The 17,996-nt window shown below is 46.1% G+C and overlaps 1 protein-coding gene across 6 annotated transcripts in view; it reads left to right on the plus strand.

Annotated features, from left to right (window-relative positions):
- The window catches only part of PIP4K2A (phosphatidylinositol-5-phosphate 4-kinase type 2 alpha), a 184,562-nt gene that overhangs the window by 112,103 nt on the left and 54,463 nt on the right, over positions 1-17,996 (plus strand). For 5 of the 6 annotated variants that reach the window (XR_002336109.1, XR_002336110.1, XM_013980257.2 and 2 more), the window contains 2 exon segments: positions 1,917-2,014; positions 3,635-3,731. Coding sequence is in view for 3 of the 6 variants with exons in the window: in XM_013980257.2 (XP_013835711.1) it covers positions 1,917-2,014; positions 3,635-3,731 (195 nt within the window). In the remaining 3 variants the exon portion in view is untranslated. 6 annotated transcript variants of the gene reach the window in all.

The following is a 17,996-nucleotide window of genomic DNA, read 5'->3' on the forward strand; positions in this document are numbered from 1 at the left end:
AAGGCAATAATTTGCATCTGTTAACCCCAAATTCCCAGTCCATCCCACTCCCTCCCCTCTCCCCCTTGGCAACCACAAATCTATTCTCCAAGTCCATGATTTTCTTTTCTGGGGAAAGGTTCATTTGTGCCGTATATGAAATTCCAGATACAAGTGATATCATATGGTATTTGTCTTTCTCTTTCTGACTTCACTTAGTATGAGCGTCTCTAGTTCCATCCATGTTGCTGCAAGTGGCATTATTTTGTTCTTTTTTAATGGCTGAGTATTATTCCATTGTGTATACATACCATACCTTCTTAATCCAGTCATCTGTCGATGGACATTTAGGTTGTTTCCATGTCTTGGCCATTGTGCATAGTGCTGCAGTGAACATGCGGGGGCATGTATCTTTTTCAAGGAAAGTTTTGTCTGGATATCTGCCCTAGAGTGGGATTGCTAGGTCATATGGTAGTTCTGTATTAGTTTTCTGAGGTACCTCTATAATGTTTTCCATAGTGGTTATACCAACTTACCTTCCCACCAACAGTGTAGCAGGGTTCCCTTTTTTCCACACCCTCTCCAGCATTTATTATTTGGAGACTTATTAATGAAGGCCATTCTGACTGGTGTGAGATGGTATCTCACGGTAGTTTGGATTTGCATTTCTCTAATAATCAGTAATGTTGAGCATTTTTTCATGTGCTTGTTGGCCATCTCTACATCTTCCTTGGAGAAATGTCTATGCAGGTCCCTTGCCCATTTTTCCATTGGGTTGTTGGCTTTTTTGCTGTTGAGTCGTAAAGTTGTTTGTATATTTTAGAGATTAAACCCTTGTCAGTTGCATCGTTTGAAACTATTTTCTCCCATTCTGTAAGTTGTCTTTTTGGTTTTTTTAATGGTTTCCTTTGTTGTGCAAAAGCTTGTCAGTTTGATTAGGTCCCATTGGTTTATTTTTGCTTTCGTTTCTGTTGCTTTGGGAGACTGACCTAAGAAAACATTTGTAAGGTTGATGTCAGAGAATGTTTTGCCTGTGTTCTCTTCCAGGAGTTTAATGGTGCTGTGTCTTATGTTTAAGTCTTCACCACTGGCTTTATTCTAAATGCTTGTCACAGGGCTTGGTTTTCAGTTCTGATTCTCCCCTTTTTTCCCCTCAAACTTTGATATGCCAGTACTAGCATAAAGATATGTAGATTTTAATTTTTCACAAATGTACTCTGAGAATTATTTACTGTTATAAGATACTTGAATAAACTGAATGGGAGAGATTATATCATTTTAAATTAGTCTAGTGTTTTGGTTAAGTGGCCATTTCATACTTTTTTATGGGCTGTAACAAAAAGGAGATTTTAATAATGTAGTACGAAATGAGCTGAAAGTGATGTCTGATTGAGTCATTGCCATAATTTGATAGGCACAGAACTGTAATTGGGCTTTGCACAAATGGAGTTGATATAGCGTTATCTCAAGAAGTATTCATACCCCTTAATTCGATAACTGTTTATGTCAGAAATTAAAAACCCTCTTTCTCAGATAATATTTTCTCCACAGAGGGAAGTTGATCTGGACATGTGACCAAAGGGGCTTTGGGCTGAGACTCTGGAGGGGGAGTGGGAAGGTGGGTGAGAAAAGCAGGGGCATTTGGCCATGAGGTTCGCCCTCTAGCATCCTTCTCTTCCCACGGTCTTCCTGGAGACCCAGCAGCAGACAGGGATGAACCGGGGGAGTCGGAGCTGGATGTGAGGCGGGAGGCAGTGGCGAGGTCTAGTGGCAGAGTGAGGAAAGCAGCAGGAGAGATGACTTGGGATAGAAACACGGAGGAAAGTTGGTGGGAAGATCAAGCATCCACCAGGCTTTCTTGGTGAATGACCTGTTCGAGTCAAGCCCCTTCCACCTAAATAGTAACAACCTATGCCATTTATTTTATATTTTTCTAGATCAATGAACTGAGCCATGTTCAAATCCCTGTTATGTTGATGCCAGACGACTTCAAAGCCTATTCAAAAATAAAGGTGGACAATCACCTTTTTAACAAGTAAGTACAAACACAGACCTTTGCTGGAACTGACGTGGCTGCCAAGAGTGGGATTTTTGTGAATTTCTATAATCACATTATTTTTTCAATGGGTGGGAGTAAAGTTTTGCTGATGAAGTTAATCCTGTGATAAACATAACCATCTGTCACCTTCAGAAAAGCAACAGCAGGCCCTCTTGGGTAATATCTTTTTGCCATATGGCATATTGTTCTCTATGAATGTCTTATATGTTAAAAGTGATATTCTCATTACAATTTAAATGTTTGAAGCTGTAAATTGCTTGGATTTTTTTTTTTTTTTTTTTTTTTTTTTTTAGCAGCTATGGACCTCGCTTTCTTACACAAAACCCTGCTGTTGATTACTTTATGAACAGAAACGAGTACTTCCTAGAACAGTAAAGAATTAAGGTGTTTTTCCAAAACGCAGCTGGCTGCCAGTTGGGCAGTGACACTGTTTCCCTCTTTTCAATGGCATTTTAGACGTCATGACAGAGCCCCTCGTGTATCAGGCAGTCCACTGAGAGCTGGTGGTACATGGCTGTGTAAGAAACAGTCCTGCCTGCAGAGGGTTCACAGTCAGGCGCGTGGTTGAAAATGGACACATATACCAAGTACTATTGTTTGGTGTGCAGAGTCCACCATGTAGGGGTGTCTGTGTGTGAACACAAAGGAGAAAGCCATTCTGAATGAGTGGGATGAGCCCCAGAGAAGGCCCTCCCATGTGAAGTCAGTTGTGAAATTTCTTAGTGGGGCCATTGTTTTTTGTTTTGTTTTTTTGTTTGGTTTGGTTTAGTTTGGTTTTTTTGGCGGTGGCATGCAGCAGCTTGATGTGGGGATCTCAGTTCCCAGACCAGAGATGGAACCCCGGGCCGCAGAGGTGAAAGCACCCTAAACCCTAACCACTAGACCACTAGGGAACTCCCAGTGGGGCCACTGTTCTGATGTGAAGCTGACATGATAATTATTCTCATGATACCTTTAAAGGTTAACTTTTTTTTTTTTTTTTTTTTTTTTTCTGTCTTTTGAGGGACGGCATATAGAGGTTCCCAGGCTAGGGGTCGAATCAGAGCTACAGCTGTCGGCCACAGCCACAGCCACAGCAGTGCCAGATCCAAGCCGCGTCTGTAACCTACACCACAACTCACGGCCACGCCGGATCCTTCCCCCACTGAGCAAGGCCAGGGATCAAACCCGAAACCTCATGGTTCCTAGTCAGATTCGTTTCCCCTGTGCCACGACAGGAACTCCTAAAGTTAACCTTTTGAGGGGATCTATTCTGTGTGAGTTGAGAATGTGGTGTTTATACAAAAGATAAATCAGGTGGATCCAGGAGTGAGAGACAGTCTGGCTGGGTTTGTAAGCTTTGATCAGCAAGTAACCCAGGACGAGCGTGGCGAGAGCTGTTTGTGGCTCTGTCTGCCACCCTTCTCTGACTCACCAAACTCTGCTTTTCTTTCACTGATTCCCCACTGTCCCCCACTGGTCCCTTGAAACCCACCTGTGCCTTCTGTGGGTTGGGAACCCCAAGCACTTCTTTGGCAGCAGGAGAGCAAGGTGGTGGCAGATTCAATTCTGGTTCAGTCTTCGTACGTCTGAGCTTCATCTCACAATCTGTTTCAGAGAAAACATGCCGAGCCACTTCAAGTTTAAGGAATACTGCCCGATGGTTTTCCGGAACCTGCGGGAGAGGTTTGGAATCGATGATCAGGATTTCCAGGTGAGTTGCTTGTGTAACGTTTGCGTCGAATGGGTTTCGTTGTGCCTTTTGCTCTGTAAACTAGGACCCACGTTTTTGTCATGACGAGTAATGAGATAATAGTAATGTTCATTTTGTATCCGAAGTTTTCGGTGTTTCCTGGAATAAAGGGTTCTTTCCACTAGGGACCACTATGCAATGTGATTTCAGTGGTCGGCAGGAAAAGAAATTATTCTTTGGGGAGAGAGCAAGCCTGTGAGTTTCACAGAGCACTTTTGCTCCCTCCTTTTGATTTCTGCCCTCAGATGTGTTGACCGCCCATGCAGTTGTGTATGTGGTGCTGAATTCGCATTTTCTGTATTTGTAGAGGCTACTGAGGAAGCTCAGAAATTTATTTTCCTTCTTGCTGATTTGCTGCTTTTCAAATCGGCCCCCCGATTCTCTTCGCGGCGTTTGGTCAGAGGGCTCCTCCGTCCCCTGGTGCCCTGCGGTGCGGAGTGGTGTAGTGACCATGGGACCCTGTCACCAGCAGGAGCCCACCAGTCCCAGGGACGCTTTTGTGCAACACCTTGCTCTGCTCTCAGGACCCAGCACATCACGACGTGCCCTGGTGCTTTTCTCTCCAGGTTTGCCTGATTCTCAGTTTTGACTTTTACAGTCGAGCTCATGGTGCTGTCATTTCTCCTAAGAAAGGGCCTGACATTGCTTCCCTGATTTTCATAGATCCAGCCAGATTCCTAAAAACCAAGAATTTTTTAAAGAGTAGAAATTAGGAGTTTCCTTGGCGGCTCAGCAGGTCAAGAACTTGACTGGTATCCATGAGGATGCGGGTTCGATCCCTGGCCTCGCTTAGTGGGTTAAAGATGTGGTATGGCCATGAGCTGTGAGGTAGGTCACAGATGTGGCTTGGATCCCGAGTTTCTGTGCCTGTGGTGTAGGCTGACAGCTGCAGCTTCGATTTAGCCCCTAGTCTGGGAGCCTCCATATGCCACGGGTGCCACCCTAAAGAGACAAAAAAAAAAAAAAAAAAAAAGCAGCAATCGAAGTCAGGGGATTCAAGGGCTATTTCCTGGTCTTTTATGACAGTCCATTCATTTTACTGACATTTTAAATCTAATAAACACTCTCATTTGCCCCAAACCAAAAATCCTAACTCTTCCTGCATTACATGTCCTATTGCCACCATGAGTGACCTTCCAGGGTGGATGTTGGCACAGCTCCCCCTGTGCTTTCCCCTAAAGGATAGGGCCCTAAGGAAAATCAGGCTTCATGCACTTTCCTGTGACCTGTGGGCCTTCCCTCTCTGCCCACTGTTGCAAATTTCCAAGAATTTCTCACAGGCTCACTCAGGCATGAGAAGCCTCCAAGCTGCCATGTTTTGAAAAAGTAGTGCTGGCCAGGCTGCTGTGACAGCCCCTCCCCTGGAGACCAAGGCCAAGGTCCCCACGGGAGGTCCAAGTCCTGAGCAGCAGGCCCCAGAGAGGGCTGAGGGGAAGTGGGATATGGGCACTTGGTTTGCTTTTAAAATCTGCTCTGGAGCCAGCGTTTAGGTTTGGGCTTCCTGTGTAAGAGAGAAGGAATTCCCATCACCCCTGGACTTGACACTTCCCTGTACAAAAATAAGTCACCGTTAAAGAACACACTTTGAATATAGTAAACAGGGTTTGTATAAAATAAAAAGGGTCATTCTGCATTGTGTAAGAATGCTTTTTACGTTTAAAGAGGCCATGTGACAATGAACTCCGTACTTTGGCCTCTAAAGAAAATCTCCTTGGATGCTATATTCAAGGTGTTCCTTCCTTTGCCCCTCCCCCCATTTTTTTTTTTTTTTTAATACAACAGCTACATTGGAGTTTCAGAGAAACTGACTTTCAGCACCTGTGCTCCAAGATCTTGTTAGATTCCCCAAAGTATCGCCACAATCAGGTTCTTGTATTTCTTCTGAAAACCAGCCCTGTTGAATGAGATCTAAAGTGGACCCGTTAGATCTTTAGTTGCTGAAATATTAGGACAGGAGCTCGGTTTCCCTCTCTTTTTTCCCCCTAAAACCAAAACCATGGAAGTTGATATTTCCTAAACGCAAATGGTGAAGTACAAACTTCGAAGGCAAATTAGGCAAATGGAGGATGATTCATACGTAGCCAACTGGCAAGTCTGTTAAACTCGGGAGCGATCAGTAAAAGGGAGAACTGGTGCGAGTGTCATTAATCATTTGAACACCGCCCCTTCCCTCAGTCCTGTCTGGTGCTCTTGGCACTTTGATTGCTGCTTTCTCATTGGCATCTGTATTTCTATTATAAAAAAAAAAAAAAAAAATAAAGTAGGTGTTTAAAAGTAACTCTGGTAAATCAGAGATACACAGTCCCTCCGCACCTGCAGATTCTATCACCTGCGGGTTAAATTAAGGTTGTGGAATCCGTGGCTTCGGCTGCCAATTATACTGGCTTCCAACCCCATTTCTATATTCCGTTCCCAGTGTCTACACCTCTTAAAATGTTTTCAGCTGGGGTAGGGCCCCTACGTTTAAACTGAAGACAGGATCCGAAGTCCTGTCCTGGCTCAGCGGTTAACCAACCGGGCTTGTATCCATAAGGGCGTGCTGTTTGATCCCTGGCCTCGCTCAGTGGGTTAAGGATCCGGCATTGTCATGAGCTGGGTGTACGTGAGAGACGGCTCCGATCCTGCGTTGCTGTGTCTGCGGCCGGTGTGGCCCTAAAAAGACAAACAACAACAGCAAAAACCCCTAAAGACACGTGGGGCTCAACCCACTTTGTTGGCTGCTTGGTTTGGAAAAAAAGGAGGAAGTTGTGCCAATTCTGGCTTGGGAGCGGTGCCTCCAGGCGCCTGCGCACTGAAGGCGGGGAGGTGGAGTTGTGTGCGCCTGCGCAGGCCCGCAGTCAGGGGCCTTGGGACCGGGTGGGGACTAGGGGAGCTGTCAGCGTAGCTGCTCTGCGCATCATCGCCTCACCACTGCCCAGATGCTTCCTTCATTGTGGCCAGAACAGGTAACAGATGCCAGTTGACGCTTAGTACCAAACTGAACTCTCTTTCTCAATCAGATTTGAAAAGTGCCATCAGTGATCTGGGGCCTTGTCGTTTTTTGGAGGCGCGGGATTGCCGAAGGGGCCCAGGCCTTCGGTGTTGCCTCGGGCCTTGTTCTGTTTATTTTTCTGAAATGCTTGCTTATTGGACACATGGTTTTAAGTCAGTGTAGCAAAAAGGAGTTCTACTGTCGTGTTTCTTTAGTATTCAAACCTTCGTGTTAAATCAAATGGGTAAATGTTCTCCACCTGCCCCAATTGCCTACAGGAATGCCTTTTTGCTGCACCTGAGAAAAGTCGGTATTGATCCATCTGATCAAAGTAGAACATAGTCATTAGCCTACTTAATTGGCCTCCAGCAACCAAGGTAAACTCCTTGAAAAGAACTGAGAAGCATCCCTGCTGTCTCTGTAAACACTTGTATCTTTCCTCTGGTTTTGATATCTTGAAGGTCTTTTAAAAATAGAACTTCTTTTTCTTGCTGTTAAAGATAAGTTCCAGCAGCAGTTCTACCATATTCATCATTAATAACAGTATCATTTAACATACACACGTAAACCTGTGTGTGTGTGTCTGTCTGGTGCTTCCAGATTCAGAACTTTCTCCAGCGTATTAGTGCTTCTTAAAATTATTTCATTGGTTTGTAATAGGCTCAGATTATGTTCTTCTGATCATTATTGGGACAGTGTGACTGCCCATTAGCATTCTTTTATGATGTCTTTCACCATGAATGCTCCCACAGAGGCCTCACTGTTACTGTTGCCACTTTAACCTCTGGTCCCCACAGGTGGGTGATATCATGCACAATTATCAACTTAGTGTGTGTTTATTTGCACCCGCTATGTGTCCGGCAAGAGAAGAAAGGATGAAGGAATTTTTTTTTTTTTAACTATTACACAACATATTCCGTGTTAGATACTAATGAGACTTGCCAAAACCCAGCCGTCTTGATTATTAATATACTTCAAGAAAACCTGCATCCCTCTTTCCAGTCTCTGAGTGTCAGAACATCTTGTGACAGGCCTGGGAAGTCAACTAGAGGCTTCAGTTAAAGTTTCTGAGCTGTGGGGAGAGGGTTGGCCCCCAGAAACCAAAAAGTTCTGCAGGATGGCGGCGATGATACAGTTAAAGCTAAATACACCACATAATTGAAACTGAGCCCTCTGGTTCTTTGTGGAGGATAATATCAGGTTTACTTTGCCGCTGCTGCGTCTCCTGAATTAGAATCCCTCATTATTTGCATTTGATGCATTTTCTTCTTTGTATTAGTAACAGAGAATTCTAATTTTAAAATAATTAAAAAAGCTAATGGTGTAAACTTTTGATGTTCTTGATCCAAGTTTAAAAAGAACTTGCTCAGACTTTAAAGACCTTTAGAGTATACTTAACTTTGAAAAAAGTTCTGCCAGTATCTACGAAGTCTCTCACGGTGTTTTCAAATGTAGGTTTCCCAAATATAATTTAAACCATCTGAAGGCAGGAAGTGAGCCTGGCTTGTTTACCAGGGCTGCAGGCCCGGAGGTTAGCACCAGCCCAGCTCTGGGCAGGCATTTGAGAAGCACTTGGGAAGAAAGAGAGGGAGGGCTGAGGCAAGCATCTATGGAGAAGTGAGCCTTCTGGGCCAAAGTGCCGTAGAGCTCTGGAAATGAGAAGCAATCGGATGGTGGGGGGCCCGGGGAGGATAAAGACGGGAGTTTGGAGAAAGTAGAAACAGAGCTGAAGACCTCAACTGGATTCTTCAGTCCCAGAGCAGCCCTGTGGGTTTTGCACAGGGGAGTGGTGTGATGACATCTGGATTGTCTAAAAGCTCATCGAGGTGGTTGTGTGTAGCATGCACAAAAGGGAGGTCGAGAAATTAGGAGGCTATGAAATATCCCAACGAGTGAGGAAGAGGCATGAACCCAGGGCCCTTGCACTGACGGGATTGAGCAGAGAGCAGCTTCACAGGATGGGAAGAGAAAACATAGAAGCAAAGGACAGGAGCCGAGGTGTTGGACCCTGAGAGGAGGAGAATAGGGGTGCAGGGGGAGGGGGACGTGTGGGGGTGGGGGAGGAGAGGGAGGAAGTTGAGTTTTTAACCTGTGAAGGTACAGGTGACCTTGAGGTGCTTGTGTGGTGCTGGCCAGCATGTAGTTAGGTGTCTGGTGACTGGGGTCAGGAGCAGAGGCCCAGATCTGGGGGTGACAGGCACAGAAGTGTTTGTACTGTCCCCCCTCCCCGGATTTGCTGACTCCAGCCAGATAAGCTCTTTGACGCCTGTGTAACTGTCGTCTCTGGGCTTTGCCCTGCCTGCCCTTCCGCTGTTTCTCGTCTCACTCGTTGGCCTCTCTACTTTGCTGCTGTGAACCTCACGATGAATATCGGAGAGACTCCACCGCAGTTGGAAACCAAAGGGTGCCCCTCAGATTAGACAAGTCTCTTGATAGTCTTTTGGGGAGACCCCCTCCCAGCCTATCAGCATCCTCAGGTTTTTCTCACATGCTTTTTCTGCTGCTTAAGTGTTGAACCAATTGCTGCCCTACCCCAAACCGCCCCACCTGACAACTCCGGCTTCCAGTTTGCCCATGTTTTCCCACGTTGGATAAAGTCTGATTTCAGCCTAGTGCTGACAGCCTGTCCCAGGAGCTCCTGTCCAGGTCAGATGCTCCCTGTTTGCTTATCAGGGGCCTGGGACACAGGCCTCTGGTATTTTAATCTCAGTCAAGCACCAGCCTGAGATTTTTCGAGGCAATCTCACTCTGCAACTTTCCTACAACTGGTCGTCTTTCTCTGCTGTTCATCACTGTTCGTTTTTGTGTCTTTCTTTTCTGATAAGTTGTTCCATTATTAATAAGTGTTAAATTGCACCGTGTCTTGCTCCCTCGGCAGTGAAAGCCATGCCACACCTGGGATCACAGCTCAGACTTCCTACGAAATTCCCCAGGAGCGTAACACAGGGCTTTAAACACAGTGGGCATTTGATAAATTCCTGCTGATGATGTTCACATCAGCATGTTGGTCTCTCCCTCCCTGCCGAGGTCAGAGGACCATCTGCTCTCTCAGATCCATCAAATAAATGCAAACCCAGGAAGCAGCCTGGTCTCGGTGCTGTGGCTCCCAGGCTGTGGGTTGTGAGGCTTGTAATCAGAACCCTGAGTTGTCAGCAGGACAGCCATTGGCGTCCAGGTTTCAGGTCCATGAACCAGGGAGCCCGGGTGGGGAGACAGAACATCTTCCTTGGAGTTGGGAAGCTGCTTTGAGTCTTGGACCTTCTGTGATGGATGCTGTGACTTAATCCCATCCTTTAGCCCTGGAAGGTCTCAATTTTCTCATCTGTGAAATGAAGGACGCCATCCTCTCTGAGGACCTGTCAGCCTCAAATCTCTGAATCTTATTAAGTCACCGCCAGCAGGTGACTGTCACTCAGTTCTTGTGTGTGATATTGCCACGTCTCCTTTGTAAGGTGCTGGCTTTTACACGTTTGAACACGGCAGACCTGATTGCGAGTGGCCTTTCTGGGGATTCAACAGAAACACTTTCATCCATGATTTTTTATAGCAGAAATGCAAACTCATATCAAAATGGGGGAAAAAAATAAAACCACCAAATATATATAAGACTGTATGAGTAGTTCAAGCGAATTAAATGTTCAAGATGCTTGGGTATTTTAAAAATGGATAAGGGACCATAATGGTTGATAAGTCATGACATTTTAACGAGAAGTATAGAAAGATTGGTGCTAAGGATGAGCTAATTAAATTGACATTTCCTCCACCGCCGCCCCCCCCCAGGCCCCAGTAATCCCAGCCCTCCCACTGTGGAAATAAACATCTTCAATGCAGACGTTTAGAGGGCTGGGGAGGAAGCCAGCACCATTAATCCCTTGCTTTAGGGAAAGGAGAATAAATTTCCAATTATAAGTGTAAGAAGGCCATTCAAGAGTGAGCTGCATCTCCCTTCCTTTATTTCCTGGCTGACATGGCACTAGGGTTTAAAACAGCCGTTGAGGTTTGAGATGGGATATGGTAAGATCCATGATGTATTTGGTCACAGGAAACAGAAGTGGTAGGAAAGGGCCTTACTTATCCGGCACTAAGATCATCCAGCAGAATGGACTTAACTGTCCTATTCTGAGCTGCATCTAATAGCTTTGCCCTAGAAATTTAATTCTTGTCAAACAGTTTATTTTACCCCCAACTCCCCTTCAAGCCTGGCAGCATTGACTGGCTGCCACATGTCCACAGCCCTGGACTGAAAAGAGACAAGCCATGGTGTCATCTCACCCACCCAGAGACAGCCCAGGGTCTACAGCTGGCACAGGGGTCCCTTGGGGTGGTGAGTGTGCTCAGGGGATGTGCAAGGAGAATGTTTGGACCAGTCACAAGCACCTGTGTACCGTATGATTGCATCATAGGAAATGCCCAGAACAGGCAAATCTCTCCGACAGACAGACGAGTGCTTCCTAGTTGGGGGTGGGGGAAGAATGGAAGTGACGGCTAATAGGTACAGAGTTTTCTTTAGCAGGTGATGAAAATGTTCTAAAATTCATTGTGGTAATGGTTGTTTCACTTTGTACTAACAATTGTTGATTTGTATGCTTTTAAATAGGTAAATTGTCTCGTATGTGCATTATATCTCAGTAAAGCCATGAAGGGAGAAGAATGTTCGGGGTTGAAGATCAGCTATATTCAGTACGAGGCCTTCTCCCCCCAACCATTAGTTTTGGCTGCCTTCTTCTTGTTGTAGGGGCTGATGATAATATTATTTCCATTTAGACCAAGTGAATTTAAGGAATTACGTAGTTTATAATATGCAGCTATCAAATCTAAAGAAAAGGGTGGCTAGTGAATAAAAGCATGTGTTTTTTGTAGTCTGAATACATGGGTCAGATTCCCCCCCAAACTAATAGCAAAATATTATTGTCCATTTCCTAAGTCTCTACAAACTGAAAGCAGTAACTATTAGTGAATACTGATTAGTAGAGCAAGAGGGAAACTTAGAGGCCAGTAAGTCTAACAGTCTTTCTTTGCAGATAATCAGACAACAGAGTAAGGAGTGGGGGAGGAGGGGTACTGACAGCCCTTAACTTCTCACTGAATCTAATACATGCTGAGACCCAAAAACCAGAAAAGGAAAGAAAGATAGTGAAGGAAGGCTATGAGTGACTATTGTGGGCAGACGCCAAGTCAGATTTCAATTATATGTCTATTTTCTATGTTGAATTAAGCCTTTCAAGGCTCTGCGTGAAATGGGATTGTAGATTTGGGATAGCCCAACATGTCCCACAAATGACTTCCCAGACTGGCAGCTCCCAGGTTGCTTTTCTAAACCTCCTCCTCTCCCTTCAAGCCCTCATTTCACCCACCTCACCCGCGCTGCCACCTCAAGGTCACCCAGACATCAGACTCCCTGTATCTGCAGGTTCCTTGGCATCTTCCGCCAGCCTCCTCCCCGCCCCTTCTCCTTGGGGAGCAGTCGCCCCAGCTCTCCGACTGTTTCTGTTTATGCTTTTTCTCCTCCTCTGCCACCGCACCTGCCCTCTGGCTGCAGAGGATGCTGGGAGGTGAGCAGAGGCCAAGGACAGACGGAGGACCTTGTGGGGTAGGACTATTTGACTTGAAACTTCTTTGTGGAGTTCCCCTTGTGGCTCAGCAGGATGCACCTGACTAGTGTCCATGAGGATTCGGGTTCAACCCTTGGCGCCTCGCTCAGTGGGTTAAGGATCTCAAGTTGCTGTGGCTGTGGTGGAGGCTGGCAGCTGCAGCTCCAGTTCAGCCCCTAGCCTGGGAACTTCCACATGCCGCGGGGGCAGCCCTAAAAAGAAAGAAAGAAAACGTCTTTGTGTAAAACGTTTAAAATTCTTTTTAGAACTGCGAGTGCTTATTACTGAGGGCTGTAGAAAGGAAGCTGTAAAATGCAGAGCATGAGAGAGGCAAGAATGTGGTTCTTAATGCTTACTGGGTCCCGAGGAGGGGCTTGGTGGTGGGGGTGTGGGGGGGAGAAAAGGAAGCAGAGCCAAGTGGAAGAACTCATTCTTTAAGTCCTTCTTCATTTTTGACTTACCAGCTTCAGAATAATTTATTGATGTTGTTCTGGTCCCCGGGTTGAAATTTGCTATTTATAATAATAGCTACCATTAATGAGGGCTACTGTTCCGGGCACTATTATAAAACCACTGTATTATTTAATTCCCAGGCAGACTGTTGATGCCGATGATGCTAGTTCTCATCATTATTACTTTTCTACAAGTGCAGAAACCGAGGCACAAAGAGCTTAAATAATTTGCCCAAAGTCACGCCGTCTTGGCTTGAAACTCCCCGTGTCTGATGCTGTTATGTTGTCTTCTGGGTTCAGCAGCTCTGCTCTTTGGAACTTGAATGTCATCAGACCTCTGCTTGTGATGACCTTATGAACCTGGGAAAAGATGCATAAACTAAATGTAACACAGAGAGAGGGTTTGGAGGTTCAGAACCTCTGATGAGTGTGTTCATCGTGAGTTCAAACGTTTGCTCTTCTGATGGCTTCTGGACGTGGGTAGGTCTGTTAGGACATTTCAAAAGACCAGTGGAAAGTGTCACTTGTGTTGTGACCTTGACCCCACGTATCTACTTTTGTTTTACACAGTCATACATTTGCACTGAGAGGTTCAGAATCCCAGATTTTGAATTTTTAAAATGTCAGCTTATGACAAAAATATGTAACTCCCTAAGCTTTGTCCATGACAAGAAATTTGTTTTCTAATGAGAGTAGACCCCTCCAAACACTAGGTGGATTTCACTGGGTAATTTTATCTGGCAACTTTCTCATAAAGAGGGGCAGGTAAAGGTGAAGGTTCCCGAGAGTGAGTATTTAATTTAGAAAATGGGAATTATCCTGACAAAGACTAAACCAACCCTATACATGGTCCTTTTTTTTTTTTTTTTTTTGGCTGCCCTGAAGCATATAGAGTTCTCTGGACAGGGATCAGATCCAAGCCTCAGTTGCGACCTCAGCAACACTGGATCCTTAGCCTCTGTGCTGGGCTGGAGATCGAACCCGCATCCCAGAGCTCCCAAGATGCTGCCGACCCCCTTGTGCCACGGCGGGAACTCCTATACGTGGTACTTTTTAGGCCTTAGATTGGATCAGATCTTCTTCTCAGACTTGGCCGTTTAAATTGGTTGGTTAAGATGAGAAGACTTTTTAAAAATAGCGCTTTCACTTAGACCTTCAGTCCAAGTTAATCATGTCCTAACTTGCAAATTTTGTCTTGACTTCTTCTTTTGGTTTTTTGTTTGTTTGCTCGCTTGCTTGTTTTCAGTTGCGTGTTGTAGAGAGAAACCCAGAGCACTCTCCGTATAAAGACTGCCCCTTTCAGTGTTGGCATTCTTCGCCAAGAAAACCCGTATGGTTGTCAGCAGGGAGGGACAGAGACCAGGACAAGCCTGTAAAGCCAGTGACCGAGAGAGAGTGCCCACCTCCAGCAGTTCTCAGAACAGGTGGATTAATTAAAACAGACACGATGAGCTGTGCCACATGGTCAGGAATGTGAAGCGTTCACAGGCCTGACATTGTCACCACCGTCCACAGGACTGTAGGAAGTCCCAGGTGCCAGGCTTCTTTCAGCCAGGTCTCTGCCTCACAGCTTGTCTGACTCTGAGCCCAGGGCTCAGCCGCACGTGCCTTTCCTGTCCTCAAGCCTTGTTCCCAAACACATCTGTGTCAGCTTTTGCCTCCAGAGAACGCCACCCCATGCCTGTCCCTCACCGATAAAGGCCAGTAAGGGACGGTCCTAGACGGGGCCAGAGAGATCTGCACACGTGTCCGTCAAAGCGTAGGTTGAGGACTCTGGGCTGCGTTAGCATCGAGGCTGTTGTTGAAGCCATTGTACACGTTTTCCTTGGGAAAATGAGAAACAGGTTGGGCTTTGTGCCAGCTGGCTCATACTTTCGTCCTGTGTTCGGAAGGTGTTTGTCACCACGGAAAAATCTCACTGCAGCGATCCCATGGAAATGCCCACGAGGCTCCGAGCCCACGCGGGGTGGGGTGGCAGCGGTGGGGGGATGCTGGCCCCCGAGAGGCCTCCCGTGGAATCGTCCCACTTAGATGAGAAAGCCAGGGTTTCTGCCCTCTGGGGCTCTGTTTTCTGACCTGTAAACTGGGCGGTTCGGAGCAGTCTCTAAGGTCGCTTCTATCTGTCAGCCTGTCACCAACCAAAAGGTGGTTGTGAGCTTCATTTACTCATAAGCGGACCCCCTGGGGCTCCTGGCGGTCACTCCCGGGCTCCGCTTCTCTCAGCCTTTCTCCTCCTGGCCTCCCGAGCTGGTCCAGGAATCCGGCTGTGAGGCTGTGGGTCACCCTTCCTTCGCGACACCAGAGGACACTGAGGAGTTTCAGTATCAGTTGCTCCAGAGAGCGGACTGCTTGGGCCGTGTTCACTGTGAATCTGCGACCTCTTTCCTTTGGCCCGTCCTCTCCCGCTCGCCACAGCTGTCCTGAGCACGCCCGGAACCCGTGGTGTGCTGTTTCCATGCTGCTCTCAAAACTGTCGCCTCTCTTTAATCCTGGCCCGAGTATCCTGAGCCATCATCACGCCCCTGCTGAGGTGGCGGTTGGACTTTCTTCCGACCGGATCTTTGTGGGGAAGAGTCGAATCGCTTCCTGAGGGCTGACGGCCCAGCCCTGCCTAGAGCCATGTGCCCTGGCTTCGAGGAAATACATCTGGGGAGTTGTGGGAGAGCCGACGGGGAGTTCCGCCCGCCCTCTCCCTGGCCTTATCCTCCATCACTTTATGGTCCTGGGAAGTGAGGCTCAAAGAGGCTGATGACGTTTCTGAGGGTTGATGAGTGTTGGCGAACATTGCAGGCCCCAGACTAGCCTTACTCAGTACCCCCTTTACCAACACACTCCTGCCTTATTTCAAACGCTACAGGAAGGAGTTCCTGTCGTGGCACAGCAGAAACATATCCGACTAGGAACCACGAGGTTGCGGGTTCGATCCCTGGCCTCGCTCAGTGGGTTAAGGATCTGGCGTTGCCATGAGCTGTGGTGTAGGTTGCAGATACAGCTTGGATCCTGCGTTGCTCTGGCCAGCAGCTGTAGCTCTGATTGGACCCCTAGCCTGGGAACCTCCATATGCCACGGGTGCGGTCCTAAAAAGCAAAAAAAAAAAAAAAAGAAAGCCTAGCAAAAGTGATTATGGTGTTAATTAATGGCAAAAGTTTAGCCGTGCAAGTTGCCCTTTTTGGTTACTTCAGAGGAAGCTTTCAGGCGGGAGCCAAGGTGTGTCACTTGGCCCCATGGTACCCCAATTTCAGTGTTTTCAAGTGGGAAAATTCACCTGGCCCTTTCTATCTCCTAGGAATGCTGTGGAAATAAATATGAATATGCATTTGTCCAGGTCTTAGAGTCATTCTGAGGATCACATGTTTTCTGCTTGTCTGTGGCTTTCAGTAAATTTGATTCATACATTTTTATATGTATAGTGATTATAAAAGGTACATCCTGAATTTTGACAAAATGTGCCTGTTCCTAATTTCACTGGTTATTGGAAAACCAAGGGCCTTTTAAAAGAAAAAATACTGGAGTTCCCATTGTGGTGCAGAGGAAACCAATCCGACTAGTATCTATGAGGACACAGGTTCCATCCCTGGCCTCGATCAGTGGATTGGGGAACCAGTGTTGCCATGAGCTGTGGTGTAGGTTGCAGACGCAGCTCGGATCCAGAGTTGCTATGGCTGTAGTGTAGGCCAGCAGCTGTAGCTCTGATTCGACCCCTAGCCTGGGAACCTCCATATGCCACAAGTGCGGCCCTTCAAAAAAAAAAAAAAAATTCTTCCACACATTGAAAGAAGATATTGTGCATTGGGACTACTTATGTGATTATTGAAAAACTTGAGTTAAAGCAGAATCAAGATTAGAATGTTTGACGCTTTATAGCCCCGGCCATTATGGGAAGGCCAATATCGTTACACAAAGTCTGTAATACCTAATTATCAATGTCTTTGAAACTGAAGGGAAAGGCAAAGAATTTGGAAGGAGGTAGCATCTTAGCCAAGGAGTTGGTGCATCTTTGACTCTGCCTTTCTAGCGCTTTGCTTTGTAAACCCAAACATTGCTTTGAGCATAGTAGTATTAAACAGTATCATTCCCTTTGGGAGCAATATCCGGTTCCTAGTGAAACCCGTTAGCTTTAGGTTCTACTCCTGATAGGAAGCTGATGAATTCATACGGGGAATGCAATGCATTATTAATCTTCACTGTAAAGTGTCCCATTTTAACCAAACCGAAGTTGGACAGACTACATTGGGACCAGTGTCCAGGCAGGTGCGTTTGTAACTGTAGCACTTAATGCATTAGACTCTCCACACTCTGCCCCACGCAGATCACATCCTAGCCACGATTCCGTGAACTCCTGATTCTCACTGTGATCCGCAGACCTGCCGTTTCAGCAGCATCTGCTTCTTCAAATGCCCCACCTCACACCTGCTGGGTCAGAGGCTGAATTGTCACATGTTCCCCAGGTGATTCCGTTGCTCATTAAAGTTTGAGAAGCATTGACTCTGCAGCTTTCAATTCTGTTCGATTCCACTGGTTCATGATAGCATGTTACACTTTCATATCCAACAAGCCTAAGAAAACAGTCTATGCAACTGATGCTGCTGCAGCTCTGTCCTTTGCTGAATATAATGATCCTTTTCTATCCCCTCCCCCCCCAAAATGTGATTTTACATGTATTGTCAGTTCTACCAAGTTTATAACCTGACCCACCTGGCTTTCATTAGGCTGATTGTTCCTGCTTTGATTTTTATGCCTGAAAACAATTTGTAATCTTACAATTCTTAGTGTTCTTGTTTTATTTGGAAGAGCCTTTTATAGATTAATGTTTGAGAGGAAATTCAGACCATTAGCCAAGAGCAATGATTGCTTTTCTTGGCCAGTGTTAAAAACCCCCAAAGGGGGCATTCACTTTGATTTTCCTCCTTTTTATTCTTAGTAGGAAGTGGTATAAAGGAGAATTTTTGTTTTTTTGAGGAAAAAAACAATATAAGTGAGAATCAAACTCTTGTGAATATGGCCATTTTCATCCTGAAAATCCTTTTCCTCCATCTCAGTCTAATGAATTTCAGCTGGCTTAATCCTGCTATTTAAAGTCATGGGGCGTTGCTTTGATTCCCCCCACCCCTTGTCTTGAGTTTTTAATAAGCTAAGGAAAGCATATTCAGCTAATTGGCAGGAACGGCTCTGCACGGGGCAGGTGTGCCCACTTGCCTGCAAAGCAGGACAC

The sequence above is a fragment of the Sus scrofa genome, chromosome 10 (assembly GCF_000003025.6).
Source record: "Sus scrofa isolate TJ Tabasco breed Duroc chromosome 10, Sscrofa11.1, whole genome shotgun sequence".
NCBI classification, from domain to species: domain Eukaryota; kingdom Metazoa; phylum Chordata; class Mammalia; order Artiodactyla; family Suidae; genus Sus; species Sus scrofa.